At 43.4% G+C, this 20265-nt stretch overlaps 1 protein-coding gene across 1 annotated transcript in view; it reads right to left on the reverse strand.

The window, feature by feature from the left end:
- Positions 1-2528: 2528 nt before the first annotated feature.
- LOC100196680 (eukaryotic translation initiation factor 3 subunit H-like) overlaps positions 2529-20265 on the reverse strand; it is a 91490-nt gene continuing 73753 nt past the window's right edge. Inside the window, exons 5-8 of the mRNA XM_082975997.1 lie at positions 18775-18924; positions 7339-7459; positions 4286-4418; positions 2529-2957 (exon numbers count right to left, since the gene is read on the reverse strand). Of these exons, the coding sequence (XP_082832123.1) occupies positions 2860-2957; positions 4286-4418; positions 7339-7459; positions 18775-18924 (502 nt within the window). The 3' untranslated portion in view covers positions 2529-2859. The remainder of the gene's footprint in view (positions 2958-4285; positions 4419-7338; positions 7460-18774; positions 18925-20265) is intronic.

Below are 20265 nucleotides of genomic sequence, written 5' to 3' on the forward strand. Positions count from 1 at the left end.
TGATCTACCTGCTGGGAGAGTGTTCCACTGATCTACCTGTTGGGAGAGTGTTCTACTGATCTACCTGTTGGGAGAGTGTTCCACTGATCTACCTGTTGGGAGAGTGTTCCACTGATCTACCTGTTGGGAGAGTGTTCCACTGATCTACCTGCTGGGAGAGTGTTCCACTGATCTACCTGTTAGGAGAGTGTTCCACTGATCTACCTGTTGGGAGAGTGTTCCACTGATCTACCTGTTGGGAGAGTGTTCTACTGATCTACCTGTTGGGAGAGTGTTCTACTGATCTACCTGTTGGGAGAGTGTTCTACTGATCTACCTGTTGGGAGAGTGTTCCACTGATCTACCTGTTGGGAGAGTGTTCTACTGATCTACCTGTTGGGAGAGTGTTCCACTGATCTACCTGCTGGGAGAGTGTTCCACTGATCTACCTGTTGGGAGAGTGTTCTACTGATCTACCTGTTGGGAGAGTGTTCCACTGATCTACCTGTTGGGAGAGTGTTCCACTGATCTACCTGTTGGGAGTGTGTTGACCTGTTGGGAGCAGTGTTGCAGTTCCGGGGCGCCTGGCACCTACTACCATACCCCGTTCAAAGGTTCTTAAATATTTTGTCTTGCCCGTTCACCCTCTGAACGGCACACATACACAATCCATGTCTCAACTATCTCAAGGCTTAAAAATCCTTCTTTAACTCGTCTCCTCCCCTTCATCTACACAGATAGAAGTTGATTTAACAAGTGACATCAATAAGGGATCATAGCTTTCACCTGGTCAGGCTGTCATGGAAAGACCATGTGTTCTTAATGTTTTGTCCAGTCGGTGTATATATGAGTATGAAGCCTCCTGCTGTATTCACTGATTGACCTGTAATGATCGACCTGTAATTATATACAGTGGGGGGGGGAAAAGTATTTGATCCCCTGCTGATTTTGTACGTTTGCCCACTGACAAAGAAACGATCAGTCTATAATTTTAATAGTAGGTTTATCTGAACAGTGAGAGACAGAATAACAAAAAAATCCAGAAAAACGCATGTCAAAAATGTTATAAAATGATTTGCATTTTAATGAGGGAAATAAGTATTTGACCCCTCTGCAAAACATGACTTAGTACTTGGTGGCAAAACCCTTGTTGGCAATCACAGAGGTCAGACGTTTCTTGTAGTTGGTCACCAGGTTTGCACACATCTCAGGAGGGATTTTGTCCTACTCCTCTTTGCAGATCTTCTCCAAGTCATTAAGGTTTTGAGGCTGACGTTTGGCAACTCGAACCTTCAGCTCCCTCCACAGATTTTCTATGGGATTAAGGTCTGGAGACTGGCTAGGCCACTCCAGGACCTTAATGTGCTTCTTCTTGAGCCACTCCTTTATTGCCTTGGCCGTGTGTTTTGGGTCATTGTCATGCTGGAATACCCATCCACGACCCATTTTCAATGCCCTGGCTGAGGAAAGGAGGTTTTCACCCAAGATTTGACGGTACATGGCCCCGTCCATCGTCCCTTTGATGCGGTGAAGTTGTCCTGTCCCCTTAGCAGAAAAACACCCCCAAAACACCTCCATGTTTGACAGTGGGGATGGTGTTCTTGGGGTCATAGGCAGCATTCCTCCTCCTCCAAACACGGCGAGTTGAGTTGATGCCAAAGAGCTCCATTTTGGTCTCATCTGACCACAACACTTTCACCAGTTGTCCTCTGGGTCATTCAGATGTTCATTGGCAAACTTCAGATGGGCATGTATATGTATTCTTGAGCAGGGGGACCTTGCGGGCGCTGCAGGATTTCAGTCCTTCACGGCGTAGTGTTACCAATTGTTTTCTTGGTGACTATGGTCCCAGCTGCCTTGATATCATTGACAAGATCCTCCCGTGTAGTTCTGGGCTGATTCCTCACCGTTCTCATGATCATTGCAACTCCACGAGGTGAGATCTTGCATGGAGCCCCAGGCCGAGGGAGATTGACAGTTCTTTTGTGTTTCTTCCATTTGCGAATAATCGCACCAAATGTTGTCACCTTCTCACCAAGCTGCTTGGCGATGGTCGTGTAGCCCATTCCAGCCTTGTGTAGTAGGTCTACAATCTTGTCCCTGACATCCTTGGAGAGCTCTTTGGTCTTGGCCATGGTGGAGAGTTTGAGATCTGATTGATTGATTGCTTCTGTGGACAGGTGTCTTTTTTACAGGTAACAAGCTGCGGTTAGGAGCACTCCCTTTAAGAGTGTGCTCCTAATCTCAGCTCGTTACCTGTATAAAAGACACCTGTGAGCCAGAAATATTTCTGATTGAGAGGGGGTCAAATACTTATTTCCCTCATTAAAATGCTAATCATTTTATAACATTTTTGACATGCGTTTTTTTCTGGATTTTTTGTTGTTATTCTGTCTCACTGTTCAAATAAACCTACCATTAAAATCATAGACTGATCATTTCTTTGTCAGTGGGCAAACGTACAAAATCAGCAGGGGATCAAATACTCTCCCCCCCCCCCACTGTACATGAATAGACATAGAAAGAGCACAGAGAGGCGCAAAACAATGTGGGGAGATGCAAAGATTTTATTCAAGTTACAATAATATTCAAATAAAACTCTTCTTTGGAGAACCTGGAACATGTTGTTTTCTTAATAACTAATAAAACAAAATGGTGGTCACACCGTTATAATTTTAATTTCTTAACAAATCTAACAGCATCACATCAATCCTCCAGTCATAGGGTGGCATCCCAAATCACACCCTATTCCCCTTATATAGTGTACTAGTTTTGACCAGTAGTGCACTATATAAAAAGGGCATAGGATACCATTTAGAACACATTCTGATTGGGTGGAAGGGGGGGGGGGGTTCTCTCCTCCTCCTCCCGTCTTCTCCTTTAGCTGTTGTGTCCCTGAAGGGCCTCGGCCATGAAGAGTTTGCCAAGGTTCTGGGAGGTGAACTCCTTCACATTCTGGCAGTAATTGTTAATTTGCCCTGTTTGGCAGAAACACACAGACAACACAGCAGTATGAATAACAGCAGGAATCATATTAGCAGCGTTGGAGGTCAATCAGTCGCATGTTGTCAGAAGGGAGACAACAACCGTGCCCAAAATGTCATCCTATCCCCTAATGTGGTGCACTAGTTCTAACCAGAGTTCTACGGGTGTGTCCCTATGGACCCTGGTCACATGTAGTGCACTATATAGGAAATAGGGTGCTATTTTGGGATGAAGCCAACCATCAGAGAGACAGCAGGCAGCCAGGGATGTCAGATGAAGTCTATAACGCTGTAGATGAATGTAACTAACACCATGGAGAGATGAGGGAACAGAACAGAGGAGATAGGTAGTTACCATGGAGAGATGAGGGAACAGAACAGAGGAGGAGGGAGGGTGGGGGGGTACCTGCGATGAGGAGAGAACAGAACAGATAGGTAGCTGCTAGGAGGAGGAGGAGGGTACCTGCGATGAGGAGGGTGTCCATGCGAGGAGGAGAGAACAGAACAGATAGGTAGCTGCTAGGAGGAGGAGGAGGGTACCTGCGATGAGGAGGGTGTCCATGCGAGGAGGAGAGAACAGAACAGATAGGTAGCTGCTAGGAGGAGGAGGAGGAGGGTACCTGCGATGAGGAGGGTGTCCATGCGAGGAGGAGAGAACAGAACAGATAGGTAGCTGCTAGGAGGAGGAGGAGGAGGGTACCTGCGATGAGGAGGGTGTCCATGCGAGGAGGAGAGAACAGAACAGATAGGTAGCTGCTAGGAGGAGGAGGAGGGTACCTGCGATGAGGAGGGTGTCCATGCGAGGAGGAGAGAACAGAACAGATAGGTAGCTGCTAGGAGGAGGAGGAGGAGGGTACCTGCGATGAGGAGGGTGTCCATGCGAGGAGGAGAGAACAGAACAGATAGGTAGCTGCTAGGAGGAGGAGGAGGGTACCTGCGATGAGGAGGGTGTCCATGCGAGGAGGAGAGAACAGAACAGATAGGTAGCTGCTAGGAGGAGGAGGAGGAGGGTACCTGCGATGAGGAGGGTGTCCATGCGAGGAGGAGAGAACAGAACAGATAGGTAGCTGCTAGGAGGAGGAGGAGGGTACCTGCGATGAGGAGGGTGTCCATGCGAGGAGGAGAGAACAGAACAGATAGGTAGCTGCTAGGAGGAGGAGGAGGGTACCTGCGATGAGGAGGGTGTCCATGCGAGGAGGAGAGAACAGAACAGATAGGTAGCTGCTAGGAGGAGGAGGAGGGTACCTGCGATGAGGAGGGTGTCCATGCGAGGAGGAGAGAACAGAACAGATAGGTAGCTGCTAGGAGGAGGAGGAGGGTACCTGCGATGAGGAGGGTGTCCATGCGAGGAGGAGGCTGTGGTGGTTTAAACATCTTGGAAACATCTTCCTCTGGTAGAGGAGTCTCTCCTCTGGTCTGTCTCTGAGCATTCTCCTGCTGACGCCGCTGGGTATACTGCAGAGAGAGAGGGGGAGAGAGAGAGGGGGAGAGAGAGGGGGGAGAGGGAGAGCGAGGGAGAGAGAGAAGGAGAGCGAGGGCGAGAGAGGGAGAGCGAGGGAGAGGGAGGGTGAGAGAGGGAGGGGGAGAGAGAGGGGGAGAGAGAGGGGGGAGAGGGAGGGGGAGAGAGGGAGGGGGAGAGAGGGAGGGAGAGAGAGGGAGAGAGAGAAGGAGAGCGAGAGAAAGCAAGAGAGGGAGGGGGAGAGAGGGAGAGCGAGGGAGAGAAGGAGAGCGAGAGAAGGAGGGAGGGGTGAGCGAGAGAGCAGTGGGGGGAGGGGAGAGGGAAAGAGAGAGCGAGGGGGGGAGGGGAGCGAGAGAGAGGAGAGAGCGAGAGAGAGGAGGGAGGGGAGAGAGAGGAGGGAGGGGAGAGAGAACAGATATAAAATCCGACAGACATGACAGACAGGGATGGAGTGATGTGTGTTGGTATACGACAGACATGACAGACAGGGATGGAGTGATGTGTGTTGGTATACGATAGACATGACAGACAGGGATGGAGTGATGTGTGTTGGTATACGACAGACATGACAGACAGGGATGGAGTGATGTGTGTTGGTATACGACAGACATGACAGACAGGGATGGAGTGATGTGTGTTGGTATACGACAGACATGACAGACAGGGATGGAGTGATGTGTGTTGGTATACGACAGACATGACAGACAGGGATGGAGTGATGTGTGTTGGTATACGACAGACATGACAGACAGGGATGGAGTGATGTGTGTTGGTATACGACAGACATGACAGACAGGGATGGAGTGATGTGTGTTGGTATACGACAGACATGACAGACAGGGATGGAGTGATGTGTGTTGGTATACGACAGACATGACAGACAGGGATGGAGTGATGTGTGTTGGTATACGACAGACATGACAGACAGGGATGGAGTGATGTGTGTTGGTATACGACAGACATGACAGACAGGGATGGAGTGATGTGTGTTGGTATACGACAGACATGACAGACAGGGATGGAGTGATGTGTGTTGGTATACGACAGACATGACAGACAGGGATGGAGTGATGTGTGTTGGTATACGACAGACATGACAGACAGGGATGGAGTGATGTGTGTTGGTATACGACAGACATGACAGACAGGGATGGAGTGATGTGTGTTGGTATACGACAGTGGAAATCAGTGATGCGCGTCAGCACCTAAAAGTCTTTTTCATTTGGGGAGGCAGAGCAGAGGACAGGTTGGTGGTGGGGTGTAGATGCTAGGACACTACCGCTACCTGCATACACATACAAAGCCTGTCAAGCCTGCCAGAAACTATCACCACAATATTCATGTATAACTAGGTTTCACACGAGAAACGGCTTCCAGGTTTCACACGAGAAACGGCTTCCAGGTTTCACACGAGAAACGGCTTCCAGGTTTCACACGAGAAACGGCTTCCAGGTTTCACACGAGAAACGGCTTCCAGGTTTCACACGAGAAACGGCTTCCAGGTTTCACACGAGAAACGGCTTCCAGGTTTCACACGAGAAACGGCTTCCAGGTTTCACACGAGAAACGGCTTCCAGGTTTCACACGAGAAACGGCTTCCAGGTTTCACACGAGAAACGGCTTCCAGGTTTCACACGAGAAACGGCTTCCAGGTTTCACACGAGAAACGGCTTCTAGGTTTCACACGAGAAACGGCTTCTAGGTTTCACACGAGAAACGGCTTCCAGGTTTCACACGAGAAATGGCTTCTAGGTTTCATACGAGAAATTACTTCTAGGTTTTATACAAGTAATACAAACTGGTATTTAGTGCTCCATTCCATACTGCAGCCACCCCTCTACTGGGACACTCACATTACAGTGTAACATTGTACCAACTTGATCTGAGGCACGACGGCATCCCTGGTATAGTGGATCAATCAACAGTTATATTATATAATACCTCTGTCTCCCTGGATCAATCAACAGTTATATTATATAGTACCTCTGTCTCCCTGGATCAATCAACAGTTATATTATATAATACCTCTGTCTCCCTGGATCAATCAACAGTTATATTATATAGTACCTCTGTCTCCCTGGATCAATCAACAGTTATATTATATAATACCTCTGTCTCCCTGGATCAATCAACAGTTATATTATATAATACCTCTGTCTCCCTGGATCAATCAACAGTTATATTATATAGTACCTCTGTCTCCCTGGATCAATCAACAGTTATATTATATAATACCTGTCTCCCTGGATCAATCAACAGTTATATTATATAGTACCTCTGTCTCCCTGGATCAATCAACAGTTATATTATATAGTACCTCTGTCTCCCTGGATCAATCAACAGTTATATTATATAGTACCTCTGTCTCCCTGGATCAATCAACAGTTATATTATATAGTACCTCTGTCTCCCTGGATCAATCAACAGTTATATTATATAATACCTCTGTCTCCCTGGATCAATCAACAGTTATATTATATAATACCTCTGTCTCCCTGGATCAATCAACAGTTATATTATATAATACCTCTGTCTCCCTGGATCAATCAACAGTTATATTATATAATACCTCTGTCTCCCTGGTATAGTGGATCTGTTTAGCAGCTTCCCTGCAGGACAGTCAGGACGAGTCCCAAATAGTACCCGAGCTCTTAAATAGTGCACTAGTTTAGATGAAAACCCAGTGGTCTCTCTCTTTCATTCACCATCCCCTCCCCCCGTTCCTCTCTGGAGGAGAGGACTCCCTGTGGACGGGGTCTGAACCTAATTCTATAACGCCCCTCTAACACAATCACTGTCCAGGAAGTAGATTATCTCATTATCAACTACAGTGTGTTGATTACATTTTCCCATCATGATAACAGAATGTGTCTGTGTGTCTCTCTCTGTGTGTGTGTGTGTGTGTGTGTGTGTTACCTGGTGTTTCTGCTGCTGTTGCTTGCTGAGGTTACGGCTGTAGGTGTTGTACTTGACAATGTCCTGACTCATATCATCCACTCTGTCCATCAGGAGCTGCAGAGACTTCTCCAGGTGGTTACTGAGGGGAGATGAACTACACATTAGATTACATTCTCCAGGTGGTTACTGAGGGGAGATGAACTACACATTAGATTACATTCTCCAGGTGGTTACTGAGGGGAGATGAACTACACATTAGATTACATTCTCCAGGTGGTTACTGAGGGGAGATGAACTACACATTAGATTACATTCTCCAGGTGGTTACTGAGGGGAGATGAACACCACATTAGACTACATTCTCCAGGTGGTTACTGAGGGGAGATGAACTACACATTAGACTACATTCTCCAGGTGGTTAATGAGGGGAGATGAACTACACATTAGATTACATTCTCAAGGTGGTTACTGAGGGGAGATGAACACCACATTAGACTACATTCTCCAGGTGGTTACTGAGGGGAGATGAACTACACATCAGACTACATTCTCCAGGTGGTTACTGAGGGGAGATGAACTACACATTAGATTACATTCTCCAGGTGGTTACTGAGGGGAGATGAACACCACATTAGATTACATTCTCCAGGTGGTTACTGAGGGGAGATGAACTACACATTAGACTACATTCTCCAGGTGGTTACTGAGGGGAGATGAACACCACATTAGATTACATTCTCCAGGTGGTTACTGAGGGGAGATGAACTACACATTAGACTACATTCTCCAGGTGGTTACTGAGGGGAGATGAACTACACATTAGACTACATTCTCCAGGTGGTTACTGAGGGGAGATGAACTACACATTAGTCTACACACTACAGATACTACGAACAGAAAGTGACGTCTGTAGTCCGAGGGGGACAGGTTCACTCAGTCGTCCGTAGGTCTGCTGTTTCCTCTCTCTCTAAAACAGCCAAGGCAGCAGGACCAGACGGATTACCAGGGCGGGTACTCAGAGCATACGTTAATCAGCTGGCAAGTGACTTCACTGACATTTTCAACCTTTCCCTGACCCAGTGTGTAAATACCCAGTGTGTAAATCCTGAAGCTGTGCGACAGAAGAGGAAATAACTTCTCCCAGCCATGAAAAGCTGCCAGAGCGGACGGGGACATTGCTTATATCCACTATGACAGGCTCATTGTCCAACCTACCCTCCTTCCCAGAAGCCTGGAAGGGATGAGACAGCCAAACCTAGGGGTTCGTAGCTTCAACCCCGCAGCACAACGCACACACACACACACACACACACACACACACACACACACACACACACACACACACACACACACACACACACACACACACACACAGCTGAATGTATATTTGTTTCTCTTGCGTTGTTCGTTCTTATCCATATTATGTCTGTCTGTGAGAAGCTACCCAGGAAAGGGCTGATAATAATCCATATTACTATATGTAGCCTTAGAAATAAGGTTCAGGAAATAAATAACTTGCCAACATCAGATAACATTAATATATTAGCCTTTTCTGAGAATCACTTCGATAATTCCTTTGATGATACAGCAATACAAGGATATAACATCTATAGAAGAGACAGGAATGCTTATGGCGGAGGTGTTGCTGTATATATATATATTCAGAGCCATATCCCTGTAATGCTTAGAGGAGATCTTATGTCAAGTGTTATTGAAGTGTTGTGGTTGCAGGTTCACTTGGCACTTCTAAAGCCTTTTCCTTTGGGGTGTTGCTATTGGCCACCAAGTGCTAACAGTCAGTATCTAAATAATATGTGTGAAATGCTTGATAGTGTATGTGATGTAAACAGAGAGGTCTACTTTCTGGGGGACCTGAATATCACCTAGTTTTCATCAAGCTGTCCGCTCAAGAGGAAGCTTCTTACTGTAACCAGTGCCTGTAATCTGGTTCAGGTTATTAAAACCTGTTGGGGATCGGGGGCAGTATTGAGACATTTTGAAAAAAATATGTGCCCATTTTTAACTGCCTCCTACACCAACTCAGAAGCTAGGATATGCATATTATTAACACATTCGGATAGAAAACACTCTGAATTTTCTAAAACAGTTTGAATGGTGTCTGTAAGTATAACAAAACTCATATTGCAGGCAAAAACCTGTGAAAAATAGATCCAAAAAAATGTGGATTTTGTGACTGTACTATTTAGTGTCATTGTTTTATAGATACCATAGTGAGAAAGGATTCATTTCGCAACACCTACGGCTTCCACTAGATGTCAACGATCTTTATAAAGTTGTTTGAAGCGTCTATGATAAACAGAGAGCAAATTAGAATCCAAGGAAGTTGACATGTCATCACTTCATTTTTTTGCGCCTGCGCATAAATCTGAGAGACGTGAGTTTGTCATCATTTTTTATCTAGACATAGGATAGGTTGTGTGAAAATATTACTGATGTTTAACGTTAAAAATGGACCAAAAGATTAATGCTAAACAACATTTGACATGTTTGAACGAACATAAATAGATTATTTACTAGGTTTTTTTTGCCTTTCGGCGTGATTTTACCAGCCCCACACCACGTTTTGTGGGAGCATAATGAACGCTAAGTACTTGGTGTTATTTGGACATAAATTATGAACTTTGTCAAAAGAAACCACATTTGTTCCGGACCTGGGATTCCTGGCAGTGCCTTCTGATGGAGATAATCAAAGGTAAGGGGGTATTTACAATGTTATTATCGATTTTAGATGATGCTAACTGTATAGCATAGCCTGTTGTTCTTAGCATAGCACCCCGTTTATTGCAAAATGTGATTTCCCAGTAAAGTTATTTTGAGATCTGGCCATTCGGTAGCAATTACGAGATGATAATATATTATTCTTTGAATGACAATATTATAATTTACCAATGTTTTCGAATAGTAATTTTGTTATGTTCACCGGAAGCATTTCAGAGAAGAAAAAAATCTGAATTTCACGCTACTGTAAAATGCTGTTTTTGGATATAAATATGAACTTGATGGAACAAAAAATGCATGTATTGTATAACATAATGTCCTAGGAGTGTCATCTGATGGAGATTGACAAAAGTTAGTGCATAATTCAAGCTGGTTTCTGCTTTTGGTGATGCCTGACCTTGAATTGAAAATGGATGTTTGTACTTTTGTGGCTATGTACTGTCCTAACATAATCTAACTTTATGCTTTTGCCGTAAAGCCTCTTTGAAAATCGAACAATGTGGTTAGATTAAGGAGATGTTTATCATTTAAATTGTGTAAAATAGTTGATTGTTTGAGAAATTGAAATTATTAGATTTTTGATGTTTTGAATTTCCAGCCTTGTTAGCAATCCCGGCTCGGGGTTCATTGCTAACCTGTAGCCCCAACAGGTTAATCAACCTACCAGGGTGTTTACAAAACACTACAGGAACAAGATCATCCACATGTATCTATCACATTTCTACTAATACTGTAGAACTTTGTTCTAAAGCTGTATCCGTACCCATTGGATGCAGTGATCACAATATAGAGGCTATATCCAGGAAAGACAAAGTTCCAACAGCTGGGCCTTAAATAGTATATAAGAGATCATACAAACGATTTAACTGTGACTCTTATGCGGATGTTGTTAAAAATATGTGTTGATGTGATTAATAAAGGAGCATCCAGATGCTATTCTTGATGAATATATTAAAATAGCTGTTTCCCCAATTATTGCTAAACATGAACCTGTTAAGAAACTGACTGTTAGACCTGTTAAGGCTCCATGGATTGACGAGGAAATGAAAAAACGGTATGGTTGAAAGAGATGGGGGCAAAAGGAGTGGCTGATAAGTCTGGCTGCACATCTGACTGGCTGATTTACTGCAAATTGAGAAATTATACGACTCCACGCATCAAAAGAAGAAGTAACTATTATGAAGCCAAGATCAACGATATAAAAAGTACTTTAAATTAAATTATGGGTTGAAAGACTAATTCCACTCCATCTTTCATTGAACCAGATGGCTTATTCATCACAAAACCATTTGATGTTGCCAATTATGTTTATGATCATTTCATTGGCAAAGTGGGAAAACTGAGGGAAATGCCAGTGAGCAATTGTGCTCATGCATTAAAAAACTAATAATGAAAAGGAAAGCATTGCAAGTTATAATTTTGTAAATTTAGTCTGGGAGATGTGGAACAACCTCCTGGCATTGACAACTTAGAAGGAAAGCTAGTGAAGATGGTAAGTGACTCTACAGCCACTCCTATCTGTCATATCTTTCATCTGAATCTAGAGGGAAGTCTGTCTTCCGTCCGGGCCTGACGACAAAGTCATTCCGCTACCCAAGAGAGGTAAAGCAGCCCTTTAAAATGGTTCTAACAGCAGACCAATCAGCTTGCTGCCAGCTCTTAGAAAACTGTTGGGGGGGGGGGGGGGATGTGTTTGACCAAATACAATGCTATTTCTCTGTAAACAAATTAACAACAGTCTTTCGGCATGCTTATAAAGAAGGGTACTCAACATCTACTGCACTGACACAAGTGACTGATGATTGGTTGAAAGAAATGGGTAATAAGAAGATTGCCTTGATGTCAGCTTTGCTCACTCTTGGCATTCTCTCAACCAGCTTCATGAGATAGTCACTTGGAATGCATTTCAATTAAGATGTGTGCCTTGTTAAAAGTTAATTTGTGTAATTTCTTTCCGTCTTAATGAGTTTGAGACAATCAGTTGTGCTGTGACTAGGAAGGGGTGGTATACAGAAGATAGCTGTTTGGTAAAAGTCCATATTATGGCAAGAACAGCTCAAATAAGCAAAGAGAAATGACGCTCCATTACTTTAACGACATGAAGGTCAGTCAATACGGAACATTTCAAGAAAGTTTCTTCAAGTGCAGTCGCATAAACCATCAAGCACTATGATGAAACTGGCTCTCATGGGGACCGCCACGGGAAAGGAAGACCCAGAGTTACCTCTGCTGCAGAGGATAAGTTCATTAGTTACCAGCCTCAGAAATTGCAGCCCAAATAAATGCTTCACAGAGTTCAAGTAACAGACATCTCAACATGAACTGTTCAGAGGAGACTGCATGAATCAGGCCTTCATGGTTGAATTGCTGCAGAGAAACCTCTACTAAAGGACACCAATAATAAGAAGACTTGCCCTCGGCCAACAAACACAAGCAATGGACATTAGACCAGTGGAAATATGTCCTTTGGTCTGATGAGTCCAAATTTGAGATTTTTGGTTCCAACCGCCGTGTCTTTGAGAGACGCAGAGTAGGTGAACGGAGGATCTCCACGTGTGACACACACACACACACACACACACACACACACACACACACACTTGGGGTCACTTAAAAATGTCCTTGTTTTTGAAAGAAAAGCACAAAAAAAATAGCATCAAATTGATCAGAAATACAGTGTAGACATTGTTAATGTTGTAAATGACTATTGTAGCTGGAAATTGATGATTTTTTTTATGGAATATCTACATAGGCGTACAGAGGCCCATTATCAGCAACCATCACTCCTGTGTTCCAATGGCACATTGTGTTAGCTAATCCAAGTTTATCATTTTAAAAGGCTAATTGATCATTAGAAAACCTTGCAATTAAGTTAGCACAACTGAAAACTGTTGTACTTATTAAAGAAGCAATAAAACTGGCCTTCTTTAGACTAATTGAGTATCTGGAGCATCAGCATTTGTGGGTTCGATTACAGGCTCAAAATGTCCAGAAACAAAGACCTTTCTTCTGAAACTCGTCAGTCTATTGTTGTTTTGAGAAATTTCGAGAAATTGCCAAGAAACTGAAGATCTCGTACAACGCTGTGTACTACTCCCTTCACAGAACAGCGCAAACTGTCTCTAACCAGAATAGAAAGAGGAGTGGGAGGCACCGGCGCACAACTGAACAAGAGGACAAGTACATTAGAGTGTCTAGTTTGTGAAACCGACGCCTCAAAAGTCATCAACTAGCAGCTTCATTAAATAGTAGCCGCAAAACACCAGCCTCAATGTCAACAGTGAAGAGGCGATTCCGGGATGCTGGCCTAATACCACAACACCATTGACTAATACCACAACACCATGGACTAATACCACAACACCATGGACTAATACCACAACACCATGGACTAATACCACAACACTACTAAGGGACCAACACCATGGACTAATACCACAACACTATGGACTAATACCACAACACCATGGACTAATACCACAACACCATGGACTAATACCACAACACTACTAAGGGACCAACACCATGGACTAATACCACAACACTATGGACTAATACCACAACACCATGGACTAATACCACAACACCATGGACTAATACCACAACACCATGGACTAATACCACAACACCATGGACTAATACCACAACACCATGGACTAATACCACAACACTATGGACTAATACCACAACACCATGGACTAATACCACAACACTATGGACTAATACCACAACACCATGGACTAATACCACAACACCATGGACTAATACCACAACACCATGGACTAATACCACAACACTACTAAGGTATCAACACTATGGACTAATACCACAACACCACGGACTAATACCACAACACCACGGACTAATACCACAACACCACGGACTAATACCACAACACCACGGACTAATACCACAACACCACGGACTAATACCACAACACCACGGACTAATACCACAACACCACGGACTAATACCACAACACCACGGACTAATACCACAACACCACGGACTAATACCACAACACCACGGACTAATACCACAACACCATGGACTAAAACCACAACACCATGGACTAATACCACAACACCATGGACTAATACCACAACACCATGGACTAATACCACAACACCATGGACTAATACCACAACACCATGGACTAATACCACAACACCATGGACTAATACCACAACACCATGGACTAATACCACAACACTATGGACTAATACCACAACACTATGGACTAATACCACAACACCATGGACTAATACCACAACACTATGGACTAATACCACAACACTACTAAGGGATCAACACTATGGACTAATACCACAACACCATGGACTAATACCACAACACCATGGACTAATACCACAACACTACTAAGGGATCAACACCATGGACTAATACCACAACACCATGGACTAATACCACAACACCATGGACTAATACCACAACACCATGGACTAATACCACAACACCATGGACTAATACCACAACACCATGGACTAATACCACAACACCATGGACTAATACCACAACACCATGGACTAATACCACAACACCATGGACTAATACCACAACACTACTAAGGGATCAACACCATGGACTAATACCACAACACCATGGACTAATACCACAACACCATGGACTAATACCACAACACCATGGACTAATACCACAACACCATGGACTAATACCACAACACTACTAAGGGACCAACACCATGGACTAATACCACAACACTATGGACTAATACCACAACACTATGGACTAATACCACAACACCATGGACTAATACCACAACACCATGGACTAATACCACAACACCATGGACTAATACCACAACACTACTAAGGGACCAACACCATGGACTAATACCACAACACTATGGACTAATACCACAACACTATGGACTAATACCACAACACCATGGACTAACACCACAACACCATGGACTAATACCACAACACCATGGACTAATACCACAACACTATGGACTAATACCACAACACCATGGACTAATACCACAACACCATGGACTAATACCACAACACTATGGACTAATACCACAACACCATGGACTAATACCACAACACCATGGACTAATACCACAACACCATGGACTAATACCACAACACCATGGACTAATACCACAACACTACTAAGGGATCAACACTATGGACTAATACCACAACACCATGGACTAATACCACAACACTATGGACTAATACCACAACACTATGGACTAACACCACAACACTATGGACTAATACCACAACACTATGGACTAATACTACAACACCATGGACTAATACCACAACACCATGGACTAATACCACAACACCATGGACTAATACCACAACACCATGGACTAATACCACAACACCATGGACTAATACTACAACACCATGGACTAATACCACAACACCATGGACTAATACCACAACACCATGGACTAATACCACAACACCATGGACTAATACCACAACACTATGGACTAATAGAACACAAGAGATCCTCTCTTCTAACAGGCCTACATGCCAACAGGAATGAGATATAATATGGTATAAATAATGGCAAGGACATGTCATGATGACTGTTAAGAGTGACCTGGTTTTAGAAGGAACAAAACATTGTTCTCAGAATATGACAATGACAAATGTGGCCAATGTGAAAACGACACAGTGGAAATTACATCAAATCTATTACCTGTTAAGATATGAAGCATCTCTGTCCACACGGACAGAAGGACGAAGCATCGCACGAGGCAATCTGACAACTTCAGAAAACGATTTGGCCGTGCCAGACATTTCATGGCTAGAATCCACAGCAGGGCCCCACAGGGGAACTATTCATACCGTTGACTTATTCTACATTTTGTTGCGCTACAGCCTGAATTCAAAATGGATTCCATTTATTTAAAACAAAATGTCACCCATCTTCACACAATACCCCCATAATGAAAAAGTGAAAACGTGTTTTTGGAAAATGAAATATTTAATTTATATAAGTATTCACACACACACACACACACACACACACACACACACACACACACACACACACACACACACACACACACACGGCAATACTTTGTAAAAGCACTTTAGGCAGTGATTACAGCGGAGAGTCTTTCTGGGATGTCTCTAAAAGCTTTCCACACCTGGAGTGTGTAAAACACCACTATTATTTTTGTTAATGATTCAAGCTCTGTCAAATTGGTTGTTGATCATTGCCATAGATTTTCAAGTAGATTTAAGTCTAAACTGTAACTCGGCATCTCAGGAATATTCACAGTAGTTTCGGTATTCAACTCTAGTGTAGTTTTGGTCTTGTGTTTTAGGTTAATGTCCTGCTGAAATGTGAATTAATCTCCTACTGTCTGGTGGAAAGCAGAACCAGGTTTTCACCTGTGCTTAGCTTCATTAAGTTGTTTTTATCCTGAAAAACTCCCTAGTCCTTAGCGATTACAAGCATACCCATAACATGATGCAGCCATCACTATGCTAGAAAATACGTAGAGTGGTACTCAGTAATGTGTTGTATTTGCCCCAAACATAACACTTTGTATTCAGGACCAAAAGTCTACTTGCATTGCCAAATTTTTTGCAGTATTACTTTAGTGCCTTGTTGCAAACAGGATACATGTTTTGGAAAAATTGTTAGCTGTCATTTCGGTTAGCATTGTGGAGTAACTATAATGAACACAAATATAAATGCAACATGCAAAGTGTTGGTCCCATGTTTCATGAACTGAAATAAAAGATCCCAGAAATGTTCCATACACACAAAAAACATCTCTCAAATTGTGCACAAATATGTTTACATTCCTGTTAGTGAGCATTTCTCCTTTGCCAAGATAATCCATTCACCTGACAGGTGCAGCATATCAAGAACCTGATTAAACAGCATTATCATTACACAGGTGCCCCTTGTGCTGGGGACAATTAAAGGCCACACTGAAATATTAAAAAGGTGCAGTTTTGTCACACAACACAATGACACACACGTCTCAAGTTGAGGGAATGTGCAATTGGTATGCTGACTGCAGGAATGACCACCAGAGCTGTGGTCAGAGAATTTAATGTCTGTCAGGAAGACCAGCAGTTCATAACTCACTCAGTCTTCTGCATGTTTAATGAGGGACCACTGTTAATCCGTTGGATATCAATAATGAAGTCAATACCTAGGATTCATTCCAAATGGCACCCTATTCCCTATATAGGGAATAGGGTGCCATCTATATAGGGAATAGGGTGCCATCTATATAGGGAATAGGGTGCCATCTATATAGGGAATCGGGTGCCATCTATGTAGGGAATAGGGTGCCATCTATATAGGGAATAGGGTGCCATCTATATAGGGAATAGGGTGCCATCTATATAGGGAATAGGGTGCCATCTATATAGGGAATAGGGTGCCATTTATATAGGGAATAGGGTGCCATCTATATAGGGAATCGGGTGCCATCTATATAGGGAATAGGGTGCCATCTATATAGGGAATAGGGTGCCATTTGGGATGTACACCGCTCTAAATGGATCAAAGCGCCTCAGAGCAATCTCCATTATCACAGTTAGAGAGAGAGTAGTGAGGGGAAATGGCTTAGTAACCCCCAGACACACTAACCCCCAGACACACTAACCCCCAGACACACTAACCACTACACACGAACCCCTACACACGAACCCCTACACACGAACCCCTACACACACACTAACTGGAGAGGCTGAGCAGTAGTCCCAGTAGGCTACTAGCTCCCACATCAACCCCTAACCCCTACCTTCTAGGGCACTAGGATAGACAGCCCCTAGCCCCTACCTTCTAGGGCACTAGGATAGACAGCCCCTAGCCCCTACGTTCTAGGGCACTAGGATAGACAGCCCCTAGCCCCTACCTTCTAGGGCACTAGGATAGACAGCCCCTAGCCCCTACCTTCTAGGGCACTAGGATAGACAGCCCCTAGCCCCTACCTTCTAGGGCACTAGGATAGACAGCCCCTAGCCCCTACCTTCTAGGGCACTAGGATAGACAGCCCCTAGCCCCTACCTTCTAGGGCACTAGGATAGACAGCCCCTAGCCCCTACCTTCTAGGGCACTAGGATAGACAGCCCCTAGCCCCTACCTTCTAGGGCACTAGAATAGACAGCCCCTAGCCCCTACCTTCTAGGGCACTAGGATAGACAGCCCCTACCTTCTAGGGCACTAGGATAGACAGCCCCTACCTTCTAGGGCACTAGGATAGACAGCCCCTACCTTCTAGGGCACTAGGATAGACAGCCCCTAGCCCCTACCTTCTAGGGAACTAGGATAGACAGCCCCTAGCCCCTAACTTCTAGGGCACTAGGATAGACAGCCCCTAGCCCCTACCTTCTAGGGCACTAGGATAGACAGCCCCTACCTTCTAGGGCACTAGGATAGACAGCCCCTAGCCCCTACCTTCTAGGGCACTAGGATAGACAGCCCCTACCTTCTAGGGCACTAGGATAGACAGCCCCTACCTTCTAGGGCACTAGGATAGACAGCCCCTACCTTCTAGGGCACTAGGATAGACAGCCCCTAGCCCCTACCTTCTAGGGCACTAGGATAGACAGCCCCTAGCCCCTACCTTCTAGGGCACTAGGATAGACAGCCCCTACCTTCTAGGGCACTAGGATAGACAGCCCCTACCTTCTAGGGCACTAGGATAGACAGCCCCAGCACCAAGCCACATACCTGCTGGAGAGGTTGAGCAGTTCGTGTTTGTCGGCCACAGTACACTTCTCCTCCAGTTCCCACATCAGAACGTTGATCAGATGGGAGTTCTTGATCACGATGGGAACCTCCTCAAACATGTGTTCAAAACCAATCATGGCCTTCTTCAATCTGGGGAGGAGGGAGAGAAAACAATCACTTCAGTTCAATTCAAAGTCAATTACATTCCATCCAGTTCAATTCAAAGACAATTACCTGAAATCCAGTTCAACCCAGTTCAATACAAAGTCAATTACATTCAACCCAGTTCAATCCAAAGTCAATTAGATTCAATTCAAAGTCAATTACATTCAATCCAAAATCAATTACATTCAATCCAAAATCAATTACATTCAATTCAAAGTCAATTACATTCAATCCAGTTCAATCCAAAGTCAATTACATTCAATCCGGTTCAATTCGATTTGATTGCCAGCTCCACAAAATGTAGTTGAATGTACGAATTTGCCATGTGTGTTTATAAAGCTGGATCATATAGACAGCAGTCGTGGTAAACTGACAGTAGAGACAACATAACATAACAGTATTGTCTAGTATAAAGCTGGATCATATAGACAACATAACATAACAGTATTGTCTAGTATAAAGCTGGATCATATAGACAATATAACATAACATAACAGTATTGTCTAGTATAAAGCTGGATCATATAGACAACATAACATAACATTATTGTCTAGTATAAAGCTGGATCATATAGACAACATAACATAACATTATTGTCTAGTATAAAGCTGGATCATATAGACAACATAACATAACATAACAGTATTGTCTAGTATAAAGCTGGATCATATAGACAACATAACATAACAGTATTGTCTAGTATAAAGCTGGATCATATAGACAACATAACATAACAGTATTGTCTAGTATAAAGCTGGATCATATAGACAACATAACATAACATAACAGTATTGTCTAGTATAAAGCTGGATCATATAGACAACATAACATAACATAACAGTATTGTCTAGTATAAAGCTGGATCATATAGACAACATAACATAACAGTATTGTCTAGTATAAAGCTGGATCATATAGACAACATAACATAACATAACAGTATTGTCTAGTATAAAGCTGGATCATATAGACAATATAACATAACATAACAGTATTGTCTAGTATAAAGCTGGATCATATAGACAACATAACATAACAGTATTGTCTAGTATAAAGCTGGATCATATAGACAACATAACATAACATAACAGTATTGTCTAGTATAAAGCTGGATCATATAGACAATATAACATAACAGTATTGTCTAGTATAAAGCTGGATCATATAGACAATATAACATAACATAACAGTATTGTCTAGTATAAAGCTGGATCATATAGACAATATAACATAACATAACAGTATTGTCTAGTATAAAGCTGGATCATATAGACAATATAACATAACATAACAGTATTGTCTAGTATAAAGCTGGATCATATAGAC

This window comes from Salmo salar, chromosome 05, assembly GCF_965601325.2.
Source record: "Salmo salar chromosome 05, fSalSal1, whole genome shotgun sequence".
In the NCBI taxonomy this organism is placed as follows: Eukaryota; Metazoa; Chordata; class Actinopteri; order Salmoniformes; family Salmonidae; genus Salmo; species Salmo salar.